The 15,870-nt window shown below is 35.8% G+C and overlaps 3 protein-coding genes and 1 non-coding gene across 8 annotated transcripts in view; 2 read left to right on the top strand and 2 right to left on the bottom strand.

Moving 5' to 3' along the window:
• Positions 1–1,835, top strand: part of LOC103874755 (TPD1 protein homolog 1) — a 32,483-nt gene extending 30,648 nt beyond the window's left edge. The window contains exons 6-8 of the mRNA XM_033290933.1: positions 51–187; positions 268–402; positions 694–1,835. The gene's annotated coding sequence lies outside the window, so the exon portion shown is untranslated. The remainder of the gene's footprint in view (positions 1–50; positions 188–267; positions 403–693) is intronic.
• Positions 1,836–5,661: 3,826 nt separating this feature from the next.
• TRNAM-CAU lies at positions 5,662–5,746 on the bottom strand. The gene is given in 2 exon segments: positions 5,662–5,697; positions 5,709–5,746. It is a non-coding gene; the product is annotated as a tRNA-Met (tRNA).
• Positions 5,747–5,761: 15 nt separating this feature from the next.
• On the top strand, positions 5,762–7,069 carry LOC103874757 (pescadillo homolog). 5 transcript variants are annotated; one of them, XM_009153194.3, is made up of 2 exons: positions 5,762–5,961; positions 6,341–7,069. In XM_009153194.3, the coding sequence occupies exon 2, from the start codon at positions 6,377–6,379 to the stop codon at positions 6,824–6,826; it is 450 nt and encodes a 149-aa protein (XP_009151442.1). In that variant the 5' UTR covers positions 5,762–5,961; positions 6,341–6,376; the 3' UTR covers positions 6,827–7,069. The 5 variants fall into 5 exon arrangements, with proteins under 5 accessions (XP_009151442.1, XP_033146825.1, XP_009151443.1 ...); XM_033290934.1 differs by having other exon boundaries at positions 5,809–5,961; positions 6,366–7,069; XM_009153195.3 differs by having other exon boundaries at positions 5,812–5,961; positions 6,346–7,069.
• A 1,776-nt stretch (positions 7,070–8,845) lies between these two features.
• On the bottom strand, positions 8,846–11,039 carry LOC103874758 (transcription factor MYC2). The gene has a single exon (XM_009153199.3). The coding sequence runs from the start codon at positions 10,887–10,889 to the stop codon at positions 9,072–9,074; it is 1,818 nt and encodes a 605-aa protein (XP_009151447.1). The 5' UTR covers positions 10,890–11,039; the 3' UTR covers positions 8,846–9,071.
• Between the last annotated feature and the right edge of the window lie 4,831 nt (positions 11,040–15,870).

Below are 15,870 nucleotides of genomic sequence, written 5' to 3'. Positions count from 1 at the left end.
TTCTATTTTGCCCATAGCCGATAATCTAAATGTTCAATCTTTGATTGCAGAATTCGGTGATACATGGATTCATCCTGCTGGTCGCGCCTCTTACTACCGTCCGTCTTTGCGAGGAGGTTCAGTCGTGAAGTTAATTGGAGAGAGGAAGGAGCTGTCATTCCAGTCAAAAATCAGGGACACATGTGTGGTATGATTCATTATTTCCTTGCAAGATTGGATTTGTGCATCGCCATTGCGGTTGAGATTGCAGTTATTTTGATAAAATAGGAAGTTGTTGGGCGCTCTCGGTGGTTGGAGCGGTGGACGGTATAAACAAGATCAAGACCGGAGAATTGATATATTTGTGGGAACAAGAGTTCATAGACTACTACAGAGAGGATGGCAATGGTGGATGTGATGGAGGTACAGCAGCCAACACTTTTTAAGTTCATTTATCTCAAGTTAACGAGATGAATCACTTTGTACATTTTTCAAAGTTTGGATTGTAGACTAAGATGTGAGGAGTCATAGTTTCAGTTTGCTTTTTTAGTTAACGAGATGAATCACTTTGTCTTTGAAACCATTGTCATGAAATTGTATAAATCAGACGGCCTTGACATTCTACAAATCTGTATATCCATTCGATACTGTCACCAAAAATATTCATTTTCTTTAAGAACATTGTCATGAATTTTTGTGTTTGTGCTTCCTCAGGGTTTATGTACAGGTCCATGTGAGGATGGCTTTGGAAACCATGATGTGCTAGCCGTGTGGCATGGAACAACAGACGGAGGTGAAGACTACTGGATTATTATTTGTAACTCATGGGGATCATATTGGGGAGAAGGCGGATACATCAAGTCCTAACGTAACTATCATAAATCAACCGGGAAATACGAAGTCGCAGCACGGTCTATACCCAATCAAGCCAAGCTCTCCATTTGGTTTGGTGTCTACAGGTGTGTTTAAATTTGAGGTTTTATTTGCTATTCAGATAATTGGTTGGGCATGGTTTTGAGATACACTTTATAGGCAATATCCACCTAATATCCACAAGCCCTGGGTGCCTCTTTTAATTAATCATGATCGGTTTTGGGGTATTATTGAAGGCGTCCATATTATTTAATTGTTCATAATTAATTCTGTTTATTTGATTCGCCATGGGAATCTAATATTGAAGTTGGTTCTCCACGAGCAAGGAATGAAGCTAAGTTGAGATACGAAGAGAAGAAACTCAAGCACATGTGAGTTTTTTTTCTTTTCTTATTAAAAAACGTTATAAAACATAGTTTTTACAAAAAAAAAATGATTCAAGATTTAATTGTTTGAGTTGTAGTATTGGGAAAAAGATTCGATATGCATCTCGCAGAGCGATAGCTTACACGAGGAAAATAGTGAGAGGAAGATTCGTGAAAGCTGGTGACAATTATGACTATGACCCATCATCACTAACCATGAAATCAATGAGTTTTCTCTTCCCCTAAAACAATGTATGTCTTCTTCTCATGATGATGATATATGATTACTCTTATACGTGGTGAACCAGTTTCTTCTCGGAAAAGTAAGCCAAACTCTTTATCTTTTTGCCTACAGTTTTATTTTGAATCGAGGAAATCAACATGTTGCGGCATGGAAACGTTGGAGACCTGCACAATGAATGCTTAGATGTAGTGAAAGTGACGAAATGGGTGGAAGGCCAAAATGGGTGAAAATATAGCAATTTTGCTTCTTTTTTTTAAACAGAGCTCTTTCTTATGTTATTTACTTTTTTAATATTTCTAATCATTGTGCAGGAAAATCCTAATTACTTTTATTTGTAAACTTAGAAAAGAATAACTCTAAAATAATTTATGTTATATACGTATATATATATATATATATATTTTTACAAAACTCTAAAAACTCAGACTTGATTCTTCATATTTTATTAGTTAATTGTGTTACATATAATAGAAATATTTATTTCAAATTAAAAATATTAAAAAATCAAATTTAAAAATTAGTTATATATAATTTAATATACAAAAATTCACATACAAATAAAAATGATAAATGTAACAATTTAAATAAAAAATATTATTTGTAAACTTAGAAAATAATATATCAAGAATATTGCTTTTTAGGAAAGAAAATAGAAAAATACATCAGAGACAAATCCATATCTATTATGAAATTCTTCTATTTTAGAGAAAAAAAATAGAGGAATACATTGGAGATGGTCTAAGGCATGGCCGACGTAAATGATCGACGTTGAGATTTCAGCTTTTATGATTTTTACTATTCTAATGTTTCAATATAATTTGAATATTTCATTTATTTTATAATATAATGGTTTAAAAGTATTTTTATTTCACTATCTAAATTATTTTTATATTTTAATGTAGCTTTATATTTATTGGATATTGTGTGGCCAATTAAATTATGTAAATTACTGTGTAGTTGATTAAATTTATATATTAAATGACAATTTTTCAAAGTAATAACTTTTAAATATTACAAATTTTAATTAAATCTAATTACATTTTGAAACATATAGAGTAATCTATAAACTAACTCTATATAGATATGACGATAAAATTGTAAAGTGGTCTCACCTTGAATTTTTCTCATTTTGTGCATTCTTAATTGGAAGGAGATAATCAACATCTAATATTATGTTACTCTCAGTATATTAGAAATGGTCGAACCATAAACCAATTAAAGATGATGTAAGGAAAACATAAAGATGTATTTCCAGTTATCACAAATATATAATCAATTGACAACAACTTAATTATGTCCAGCGTAGGACAATAGAGAAGAGTTTTCATACCTTCTAATATTATAATATCTCACCATATTAGTGGCTAAATCAGTTTTCTCTAGCACAAATACTCACTCGATTCTTGGAGTTTAAGCTTTTCTATCTGATGATATTAGTAGTTTGATCCCAAAAAAAACGTTCGAACTGCACATTGTAATTGGAAAAAGAAAACAAACAAAAATCAACCAAAGACTTTTAAGGTATATGAAACAAAAATTGGAAATAATAATTCTCTGCAATTAAAGAATAATGCAATAAAATTGTAAAAATACAAAATAAAACAAAAAAATATACACAGAAAGAAAGATTTAGTAAAATAAAATAATAATATAATTTCTATAATTGATAGTGCTCAGTTACACTAAAAAGTCTAAATTTACAACATACACAGTTTATTTACATCTTTAAACCTATTATCTAATTAAAATAATTCTAAAAAAAGTGCCACCATGAAGGGTTAGAAAATATACGATAAAATACAATACATAACATTAAAAATACATTATCACTAATCACTAAAAAATCATGTTAACAGTAATAAAAATGAAATGACAACACATTTATTAAAACCATAGAACGGCACGCAACAAAGTGTTAATAAATATATAAACTACAATTAAATATGCTCAACGTAAACACACATAAAAATGAGACATCATATCTGTATATATTTAAATAAGTAATTTTAAACATATTATATTCTTGATAATTTTAAAATTACTTAAAAATAAACTAAATTATTAAAAAAATTAATATACAAATAAAACTAAAGCGATATTTTGTAACGTCAAAAATAATAAATGAATAAAAAATATATTATGTTACTAAAATAGATTTTAGATTTTAAAGACTTCTAATTCATGTAATATTACAAAATTCAAAATTTGTTTATTACAATTAATATTTTACCATTGGATATATTAAAATAATATTCTAGATTGATATTCAATTGTCAGTTTTCAACTATTACACGTAAAAAAATACTATTAAGTATTTTTTTTTGAAAAGGAGGTTTTATATTTTAAGTAGGTTATTGGAGTACTTTTTTCGTAAATTTATTCGAGATGATATTCCGATCTCTTAAACTAAAATAATTTATGTTCTATACATAATTATATTTTTTTACATAATTCTAAAATCTCGGACTTGATTTTTCATATTTTATTAGTTAATTGTGTTACATATAATAGAAATATTTACTTCAAACTAAAAATAAAAAAAAAATCAAATTTAAAAATTAGTTATATATAATTTAATATACAAAATTCACATACAAATAAAAATGATAAATGTAACAAATTTAAATATATTATCCGCGCATAGCGCGGAGAAAGGATCTAGTAATAATAAAATAACTAATACACACCAAGGCAACACATGAAGTATGATATAGCAAGAAAAATAGAGTATCTTGAGAATAAAAGGGTTAAGAAACTAAGTGCATACCAGACTCTTTACTAGTAACCTCAGACATTTCCCTGAAATTTTTTTCTCTCCTCCGAATCACAAACGTTAAGGGTTAAGCAACTGAATCCTGAATAACATGGAGTAATCCTCTTAAAATACAATACGATTGTGATCTTCAAATATCTTTTTATGGGAATCATCAAACACTAATAGTGAAAGAAAATATGAAAATGATTCTGAGGATATTTGATTATCCAATTTAAAATTTCGTTCTCAACATACAAAACGAATGATTTAGGAAAGCCTTTTACATATGAATCTTATTGAGACAAATAAATTTTAAAAAATGTTAATTTTTTTTTTCCTTCATCTCTCTCTTTAAGCAAATTGACAACAACTACCTAATACAAAAGATGGGATCGTTCATAGTACACACACTAACCTAACGAGTAGAGTAAAAAAAGACAGAACATCTTAATTAGTATTCTTTCCAAATGGTAATGGCGAGAAAACAAGACCAGTAGATGCATGAGGAGGCCCCGGACCAAGAATTCCAGCTTGAGCCATTGATGAGGATGTGAAACTTGTTGGTGGAGTGGGTAATATCCCGGGACCGTCGAACGTAGGAGAGGGCAAAATGGGTACACTTGATGCAGAACCATTGAACCGTGGTGGTTGTTGATAGTCATGACTCATGAGATGGTTTCATTTGGTTTCTATTGGGTCCTGAATCTCCAATCGAGCTTTGAGGAGAGGGAATGCACAGAGAGAGAGGAGTAGGCAATATCCCGCCACCACTGAACCTAGCTGAAGGAAGAGAAACCGAGAGAGGAGACTCAACTGCAATATTGGACCAAAACTTGTCTGCATGACCCATCATTGGTGGTCTAGCTAAGTTATGAGTTGGTTGAGTCATGGCAGGAGGAAGAGGAACATCATGGGGCCCGTTTATCAGAGGAGCTGGTCTAATCTTCGGGGAAGACGTTAGCGGTGGAACAATGCTTCTTCTTAAGCGGTTCTTGCTTGTGTAACCATTGGGTAGGTGTAAAGGAGTCTCCTTCTTTATCTTCTTCCCAATCATTTTCACAGCTAACTGATCATTATGCCGTGGCCTATCCATCTCAAACAAAAGACTAAACTAAACCCTAAATTCAACCCCCCACAATAGACAAGAGAAGCTTTCTAAGAGAAACAGAGTAACCTCGCTAATGCAACCCTAAATTAGTGAATCAAGAGATTGCATCTAGATACTGATGAATCACGTCCGTTTATCAAAAAATCTCACGATGCTTTTGCCTTCGATTCGCAGAGTAAACGAAGGCAACCACTATTAGATTACGTATAAGAAAAGATAAGAAAGTTTCGAGAGCAAGAAGAATTGGGCTCAGATCCGTTTTTTCTCCAGTAAACACGATAAGGATTGAAGAAAGCACCGGGTCAATGGAGTTAAATGGCAAAAAAAAAGGATTAAATGGGGTGAGAGAGGCTCGAACTCTCGACCTCAGGATCACTCAATAGCTATGAGACCTACGCGCTAGCCAACTGCGCCACCACCCCATTTTGATACACAAGTACATACTTTATTTTATTAACTTTGACAAGGACACCATCGTGCAAGAAAGAAAAGAGTCTTTAACCGATTCTCTGAGAAGAAACAATCTCTCCTTTCTCGTTCCTTCCTTCCTTCGTAAAGCTCGAAGCAAGCTGAGAACATAATCAACCGCTCGCCTACTTTAGTTTCTTTCTTCACCGAAGCACACAGCACTTGAAAGGTATGAACTTTATTGATTCTTTTTCGTTTTGTTATCATTTTCTCAATCGCCGACATTGGTATTTTCTGAAAGATCAACCGAATCTTCTAAGGAATCCTTTCTAAAAATCGTGTTTTTCTCAACTGAAAAAAAAGACCCAACCTTTCTATTTATGTTAGTATTGATTTGCTTATGTTAAGTTATGTTGCGTCTTCTTTAGAAGCGTTTATGATTTGGGTTTGGGCACCTCCCTTAAACTTCAGGTTGATTTGCTATTAATTAATCTCCATTTCAGTTATCCTCTATTTAAAACCTTACATTTGTGTATGTGTGTGCCTTTAGCAGCTGAATCAAACTTCTAGGGTTCTATACTGTTACTTATATATTCTTCCTTTTGTAGCTTAGTGTTTTATCCATTATCGGGTTTTTTTGAGTAATGGGAATTGAAGGAGAGATGGGTGTTAGTGGAGGGATACAAGATACTCTGATGATGAGCGTTGATGAGAAAGATGATCTGAGAGACAAAGATGAAGTTACTGTCCGTCGAATGAAGAATCGGGAGAGACAACGCAGGTATAGAGCCAGGAAGCGGATGCGGGAAGAAGCAGGTCTCGATGATGAAAATCTCTCTTTCCAGACTCAACAAAAAGACCAAGAAGAAGAAGAAGAAGAGGAGGACGAGGAGGAGGAGGAGGAGCTAGAGTGTGATAATGTTTATGTTGACAACTTTGTGAGGCGTGTTTATTGCCATAGAGATTGGAAAAAAGAAGCTAGAATTGCTCATTTGATCATGGACACCACTCGGGATGGTTCTTGTTTGGTTCATCGCAAGATTAGGCCTCGCCCAAGAGACTGGAAAGCTGAAGCTCGAAAGATGAAAACTTGATCAAATCCATGTAGTTGGTTGGTTCTTGAGGAGTCAGAGTCCGGTTTATTAGAAGAGATCTTGCAAGTGCACTTTCTTTAAGATTTTGGATTTGACTGAAAAAAAAAAAAAAAAAAGAGAAATGCACAAAGCAAACATCCTATTATAAGATTAGAACTGCTTCTGCTATTTCTTTGTTGTGTGTATTAGAATATCCAGACGTTATATTATTATGTATACGAATGTTTGATTTCATTTGTACCACCTAAAACATTATCACACTAAAATAAAAGGAGATTCGACCCCAGAAGGAAATGGGGTGACAAGTAGTGATTATCTCCAAAACCTATGGCATTTCCATGTTGTATCTATCCTAAGAGTTCTTTCTTAAGACATTCACCAGTCCCTTATCAAAGTGGCCATGAATATAATATTACCAGTCTGGTACTGTCGAACAATAGTATGGTGATTGCCATAAAATTCATTCGTCTCAAAATTCCAAGTTCTGCATCAGAAATTTAGAAAAAATGTAGACAAGTATTGTTTAGTAATGTTGGCATTTTGAGAATGAATCCAAAACAGATTCATTCAAATTGTAGACCAAAATGAACAATATTTTGTATTATTGGGAGATTTAGACATGACACTGAAACACCACCACTGCGAACCTGCATGAGAAATAACAGAAAAACTTGAGGACGTTTTCCTGAACCCAGTGACCATTCTAAATTCATTGTGAACCAGTGATCATTTAAAAAGCACCAATGATCGATGGGCCTCTCTTTACAATTGAAAGAAAAGTAGCAACTAACGACTGGGCCTCTCTTTACAATTCGTCGATCTTTGATCATTTAAAAACAGGGCCGGGCCTGACCACAAGCTGGTCAAGCATGGGCTTGGAGCCAATATTTTTATAAACAATTTTGGGGGCCTATTTGATAAGAAATTTTGTTGGTTCAGCCACAATAAGCTTTTTCATTTGTTAAGGTCATGAGTTCAAACCAGCTTAATATTGTTTTTGGGGACAATTTTTTTTTACTGTTTTTAACCTTAGAAAACTCAGGCACGGCCCTGTTTAAAAAGCACCGATGATGGAAGGCAACCACAATCTAGCTAGAGATCCCCAGCCAATATATTAGCCCTCTTGGGAGTTTGTAGTGAGTTACGTTATCTAAATTGATTAGAAATCGATTTGGTAGTGAATTTTTATAATAATGTTTGTATGTTTTTTTTTTCTTTACAACAAAAAGCAAAAATAATTAAGCAGATTTCTGATCCAAAAGCTATTTCGGAGGAATCGAGTCAACATAAACCATAGCAGCAGGCTAATTTCTAACATTTCGTGCTAGCTTGTCCGCCATTGTGTTTTATGCCCTCGGAATTTGCTAAATAGTAAAGGGATGAACAAATTTCTTACATCACAGAAACTCCTCCATGTGTGTAGTGGACGCCGGCCATTCTGTTGGTGTAGACACTATCTTCACCCTTTAAGAGCAGTCAGTTGCAAACACCGCTTCTGAGATTCGTAGGTTTTCATGCACTTCATCGCCCATATCAAAGCTTCACATTCAACATATAAAAGTGATAGACTCTTGCGAATATACATGGCACCCATCATAATAATGTTTGTTTATTAAATGTTTTCACATTTTACAACACTACAATGTTTATCGATTATAAAATTACAAATACAAATGTTGGTCTCTTAAATATATATTTGTTGTTGATGAGTTAACTTCATATGCACAAAATAAAATTAAGTTTTGCGGCTGACACAAATCACCAAAACTAAATAGGCAACACCGATTATATAATGACGAAAAAAAATTAGGTTTTCTGCTATCGATTTATTTACTACTGACTCTCCATAAGTGACTCTCAATAAGTAAGTTCATTTACTACCTCTATAAAATTGTGTGTTTTATTCTCTTAAATTTCTTTTTTTAACTTCTTCTACGAATCGAGTGAATTACATAATATATTAGCCCTCTTTGGAGTTTGTAGTGAGTTACGTTATCTAAAGTTATGTGTAGAAATCGATTTGGTAGTAACTAACACATGGTATAACTCATAATATACTATATACACGTTACATATTGGAGACGAAACAACAAACGATACAGACTAAGAGTGAGAGAGCGAAACAAACTTGTCGCTCTACTTTTGGACTTTCTTACATAATAGCTACAAGCTACAAAATTACTGGAACCCCAACTAAAACGAATTACTTATGATTTTGACCCCATAACTTTCTTAATCTTTACTTTTAACCAATCTTTGAGATTAAACTCGCCCGGAGCTGTTCCTGCGTGTATATTCTGAATCCCATCTTCACCGTCGCTTGCTGTATCATCAGATCGTTAACCACCGACATACTCGCGTGATTGACCTCAAGCTCCAGATCCATCAACGCCGACATCAACCTCGCTGCCGGATGATTCCTCTTGCTCGATTCCACCCTTATCATCGCATCCCAACCGATAATCTTCACCTCGATCTCCATCCCCACCGGTTTGATGGCTGTCATGGAGCAAGAGGATGATAGATCACCACCGGCGCTCGCTTTTCTTCCGGCGAGCTCCATTTTCACTTCCTCGAGCTGGGTTTTGATCTGAGTTTTCTCAGATTCCGTCTTGGTCACCTTCGACTTGAGCTCGTTGATGTAAGCAATGGCGTCACCGAGCAAAGAAGCTTTATCCATTTTGGAGACGTTTGGTACAACCGCACGTAACGCGTAGAATCGCTGGTTTAGTTTCTCGCGTCTCTGTCTCTCTGCTTCGACGTGGTTAAGCGGCTCTTCTCTACCGTTGGCCGGTTTTCTTCCGCGTTTCTTGGGACGTTTCTCCGGTATCTCTTTCACGACGGAGGCTTCTAGATCGGAGTGATCGGATTCTCCTCCGCCGGTTCCGAAAGTTAGAACCTTGTCATCTATGGACTTCTTTCTCTTATTCTCGAACTGAGTCTGACCCGAATAAGAACTCGGATCCGGGTTCACGGAGCTCCGTTTACCCTCATCGCCGAAGCTCAATATCTCGCCGGGTCTTGGTTTCACCAAGGTGGTGCTCGACGTGGAGAAATTTAATTCGCGGGAGAAATTGTTGCTGAATTTCGGATTCTGGGTCTGGGAATGAACCGGGCTCGGAGCTGGATCCGGATTCGGGTTTTCGATGATGGTGCTTGAACTACCACCATTCTCAAACTGGATCGACTTGGCAAAAAGCTGGGAGCTAGAGCTCGGAGCTCCGTTACCCTGCTCGGCTACTCCAATCGGGTCATTAATCCACATAGTCGGATCGTTCTCGCCTTGATCCGGGTCAAGATTCCAGTTAAGACCCGATAAGTCTCCAGCGCCACCGTTGAAATTGAAAAGTACTCGCACCTTGTTCATAAGATCCGAGCTCTGTCGGATCTGCTCCGTCGACCCGAGTTCAACAACCCCGTTCGCCGAAGGAATACACGCGATGGTCTGCATCCCAAACACTCCTCCTTGCTTCGCCCGCTCACAACCCGACCCGGTTAACTGATCCGACCCATAAACCCAAACTGCGTTACCCGTCGAGAACGCCTTACCCGCCAACCCAGAACCGCAAGCGAAGCTCTGCGTCATCGAAACCAAGAAAAACCACTCCGTATCCGTCACCTCTTCATCGACGGCGTCATCCGTCGGACCACATCCGCCGGAGATCAACGAGTTGAGCTCACGCAACACCTTCTTACGATACTCCTGATCCGCCGGTGTTGAAAACGGCGGTGGAGACGTTCTCTGTCTGGGCTTTGCCTTGTCTTCTTCTCCTTTGTAATACCCATCGCCCCATCCGAGCACGGAGGCGCCGGAGAAGTCGTACGACGGCTGCCAGAATATAGCGTAGGTCCAGCCTTCGTTTGTCCCTTCAATCAGTGCTTGCAGCCTTTGCTGTAGAGTCTCCTCGTTGAATCCCGCCGGTGCCGGAGCTGTAGTCGACGCCGTTGCCGTCGTCGTTGCCGGTTGCCATAAGGCTGAGATGTCGGAGGAGGAGCTCATGAAAGCTTCCATCATAGAGGCGTTATCGTCGGTGGTCCAGAGATTCATCGTCGGCTCCGTCATTCAATAAACCGTTTAAAGTTAAAAGTTTGTAGAGAGAGAAAGAAGAAAGTCTTCGTAGTGGAGAAAATTGGAGTGCTCTGCTATTATTATATCGAGGGTGAGAAAGTGATTACATTTGCAATATGATAATATTACGTGGCTTGTTTGATTATAGAACTGGGCTATTAAAGCAGAAGCTTCGATTTAACTATCACCCCCTCGACTACCGAACCTACTCGGTAATATCTTAACGAGTGAGATCGTACGGTTGTTGTTCGCGCGTCTGTCGCACTCTCTTTCATTGTTCGGTCAAGATTCTTTTTTCACTCTCCACTATTATTTCTTTTCAGTGATACGAGCTCAGTGGAACGGCCTTAGTTTTTTTGTCTTTTAAAAACCGGACCGGCCGGTCGGACCGATCGGACCGTGATTTAACCTCTTCGGGGTTGTATTAAAAACCCGATTGAGTTAATCGCAAACCCAATTAAAAGTCGGTAAAATTCGTTAAAACCGGTGACATAGTTTGATATTAAAACCCAGTTTTTTTCAAATTCAAAGAAAAGTATATTAAAAAACTGCAAAATTTAAAAGAATTCATTAAAAATTCATATTATTTTTTAAATATTTATCTAAATTATTTTTCATTTTATTTTATAATCTTTTTAAAGTTTTTATTTTATTTTCATATCATTTTTAGATTCTAACAATGATATAAACTTTTATAAAAATAATTTTATAGTTATACATATATATATAGTTACTTAATCTAAAATTAAGTATAAATTTAAAACCCGTTTGAACCGGTTGGATCGGTCTCGACCAACTATAATGTCAAGTCAATGTCTGGTCCGGTTTCAAAACATTTGATTTTTTATCATATATGAAATTTCACTCTTAATTGTATAAAGAGAATCTTGTATTAAATTTTGTAAAAATATAGTACTAGACAAACAGCTGTTTTGTTGACCAAAACATCTTTTATTTTTTGGTTAAGACTACTAGACAGTTATTTACTCTCTTCGTTTCTTAATATAAGTCGTTTTAGAATTGTGTATCATATAGATTAAAAAATCATTAAATTTTTATATTTTCTAAACATAAGCATCATTACTTATTATCTAACCACAAATCATTCAATAATAAAATAGAAGATATATTATCATTGGTCATATAACATTAAGCATTAATAAATTTTACATAAAAACCGAAAACGTCATATAATTTAAAACATACAAATTTCTCTAAAACAACTTGTATAAAAAAAACGGAGGGAGTATATATGAAAATTTCTTGCAAGAAAATATTCCAGGTCATTAGTTTCAAAATCTATAATTTATTTCTATAAATTCAAATTCTTGTTGTCATAGTTTAATTATTTTGAGATTTTCATGTATCTATAACGTGGACAGTGGCAAATTTAATAAATGAAATTGGGACAAAGAAAATAGTTATTTTTGTCTTTAATATGTAAAATTACAACAAGGTGCACTGCCAGTGAGAATCTCAATCTCCCAAAATGATTCTTGTCTCCTTCGCCTATTACTGTGTTGACGAAACAAAAGAAAACTAATTATTTACTTGACCAGCGATATTATTAGCACATGCTTTAAGAAAGAAAGAAACTCTTTATAATATTTTAGTTACATTCACACTACACGATGAACACATGCTACCTAAGTTCTATTGTAATATTATTTATTTTTAAATAATGAAATCTTATCTTAGACAATCTGACATATCTTTTTCTAGAGTAGAGGATTCCTATAACAAAGATAAAAAAGATTTTGGATGTATTTTTCAAAATGGTACTTACCTAAATCTAAAGTAAAGATAAAAATTATTAATTTTTACTTAAGTACAAAGAAAAGAACAATAATTTATATTTTAGAAAAATAAATAACAATGGTTATAGTAAAATTACATTTAACCGTGTTCTAAGAACCGGTCTAGCCCAAGTGGCAAATTGGATCTAAACAGAATAATTTTTGAGCAATTTTTAAAAGCTTCATTTAGACATTTAAAAATCGGTTCTGACTTTCGTATAATCAATAATTTCACATAAACCGTCTTAATAACCTCCTAAAACACTAACTATAAATACTATTATACAGGTTAAAATACCAATAGATTAGAAATGTTCTTGTAAATATAATTTAGAACATAAACTCAAAAAAATTAGGTCTAGTGAGTAACACAATCATTTGGCATTTTTTTCGTCTATGCATATATTTATCACATCGTTGGACCATGGTCCCAGCACTCATAATCCTATCTCTATTTTTATTTTTCTTAAAACCATCTTTCATCACTCTAGTTCTTATGTCCTAACTCTTAGTTAAAGGCCAAAAATAATTAATAATACTAAGATAAAATAGTATATACTTAAATAAAAACTAAGCTTATTGTTGGGATCTTGTCCATGTCCAAAAAAATATTATACAAAAACGTCTAGATCAATAATCACATCAATCGAAATCAACCTCGAAAGTGAGAATAACTTTAAAATTATAGGGATCGAGCGAACAAGAAGAAGAAGAGATATCGGAGAAAAGAAACAACCAAAAGGAGAGGGACCAAGAGGGAAGGGGAGATGAACATTCTAGCTTACACACACATATACATCAACCTTGTAAATGTGACAAAAAATATGACTGAAAAGCTTGGCTTACTTCATTGATTTACATGAGTATATATACATCATATTATTAACCAACTTCTCTAGGATATATCTTCCTTATATTACATCATTATCTCTAACTAACTCAAGTATATCCAAATATATTATGTCATTATCCTCCAATACTCCCCCTTAAGTTGGGAATATGAAAGTTTCGTACTCCCAACTTGAACAACAACGTCTCAAACTGAGCTCTCCCGAGCGCCTTGGTCAGCATGTCTGCAACCTGTTATGTAGTCCTCACATGAACTGGTTCCAGCGTTCCATCCTGTATCGCATCCCGAACTTGATGACAGTCTAATTCATTATGTTTTGTCCTTTAATAGAATACTGGATTGGCAGCTATATAGATGGCTGACTTACTATCACAAAACATTTTCGAAGGCTTAAACTGCTTGGCTTCCAAGTCATTCAACAACCTCCGTAGCCATTTAACCTCTCTTGTCGCTTGAGCCATAGACCGATACTCAGCCTCAGCCAACGAGTGTGATACTACCTCATGTTTCTTTGTCTTCCGCGACACAGGAGAATCTCCCATCAGTGTAACATAAGCACTCAGCGATCTTCTCGTAATAGGACACGCATACCAGTCTGCATCACAATACACCGACATATTCAGATCAGTTTTCGAGCTCAACATGATCCCCTGACCAGCGGTTCCTTTGAGATACTTAACCACCCGCAGAGTAGCCTCCCATTGCTTCTCCCTTGGTGCCTTCATGAACTGCGAGAGTATATGTACTGAATATGATATGTCTGGACGCGTGATCGATAGATAAATCAGTCGTCCCACCAACCTTCTGTACTGCTCAGCATCTCGTATAAATGGACTTGTATCCAACCCCAACTTGTGTTGCTGTTCCATAGGTGTTGGAGCCGGTTTTGACCAAAGCAAGCTAACGTCTGCAATCAAGTCTAGCGCATACTTTCTCTGAGTCAACATGAAACCTTCTTCAACACGACCCACTTCGATACCAAGAAAATACTTTAGCTTCCCTAAATCCTTCATTTGAAAACACTCACTCAAATATTCTTTAAACTTGTTCACAATCTTCTCATCATTGCCACACACCAGCAAATCGTCAACGTATATCAAAACTCTGAGTTCTATCCCTTTCTTCGAATAGACAAAAAACGAATAGTCAGCATAAGAGTGCTTAAAGCCGTACTTCTTGAGAGCGTCAGTAAGCTTGGAGAACCAGCATCTCGGAGCATGACATAACCCGTACACCGCCTTATGCAACCTACACACCTTGCTCGGATCAGAACACTTAAAACCTTGCGGAAGTTTCATGTATACATCCATCTGATGCACAATCCAACCTCTTCCACACACTACTCTCAACAAACTCCGCATTGTAGTCATCTTTTCCACCGGAGCAAACGTCTCCTTAAAATCTCCGTTCTTTACTTGTTTGTTTTCCAATGCCACCAACCTCGATTTTGGTCTCTCAATCATACCGTCTGCGTTATATTTAAACTTGTATATCCACATAATTTCAATGGCTTTCTTCCCTGGAGGCAGGTCTACAACACTGAAGGTTCCATTTTCTTCAAAGGCTACTATCTCGTTTTGCATAGAGTCTCACCAAATATTTAGTTGAACCGCCTCTTTATAGCTTCTTGGTTCTCTTTCGTTTGTGATAGCCCCTAAGAACGCCTTATGAGATGGTGAAAACGTTCATCTGAAATATAATTCTCAAGAGGGTAAGGTGTACTACCTGAGACCGTCGACGAAGGCTCTGACTGAAGAGTAGGAGCAGGCGTGTGATCAAGATCGTGAGGGGGTGATTTTTCTTTTAAATACCGAGCATTGTAGCTAACATAATCTCTTAACTTCACTGAAGGTACTTTCTCTCTGCAGCCTCTACCCATCTCTGGCTCTGTAACTTCTCCTTCCACAGCTGTGTCAACAACAACTTCCTCAGCGCCTGACTCATTAACACTAGTATCAACAGCTTCTGTAGTCACACCAGAGGACTCTTCTGTTTACGGTTTACTAAGTGTCGGGAGAATACTTCCCCTGTCCTCCTCTGGAACATTTATTATCCAATCATCATCTGGCCCTCCTGTTGGTTTCGTATGTTCCATTATACTAACCGATTCTTGTCCAAATGGAAACACTTCTTCCGAAAAACTTACATCTCTTGACACTAAACTCATTGTTGTCCAGATCATACACTCTCTACGCCTTCTTCCCAAATGGGTAACCAACAAAGACACATCTCCTGCTCTCTCACCGAGTTTGTCTTTGTCTCTGTTATGCATGTGTACATAACACAATGATCCAAAGACACTGAGAGTTTCATATGGTGGCTTTGTTCC

The sequence above is a fragment of the Brassica rapa genome, chromosome A05 (genome assembly GCF_000309985.2).
Source record: "Brassica rapa cultivar Chiifu-401-42 chromosome A05, CAAS_Brap_v3.01, whole genome shotgun sequence".
Taxonomy (NCBI): Eukaryota; Viridiplantae; Streptophyta; class Magnoliopsida; order Brassicales; family Brassicaceae; genus Brassica; species Brassica rapa.
Note: the sequence above shows the minus strand (reverse complement) of the source record. Positions and strands in the feature narration are given on the sequence as shown.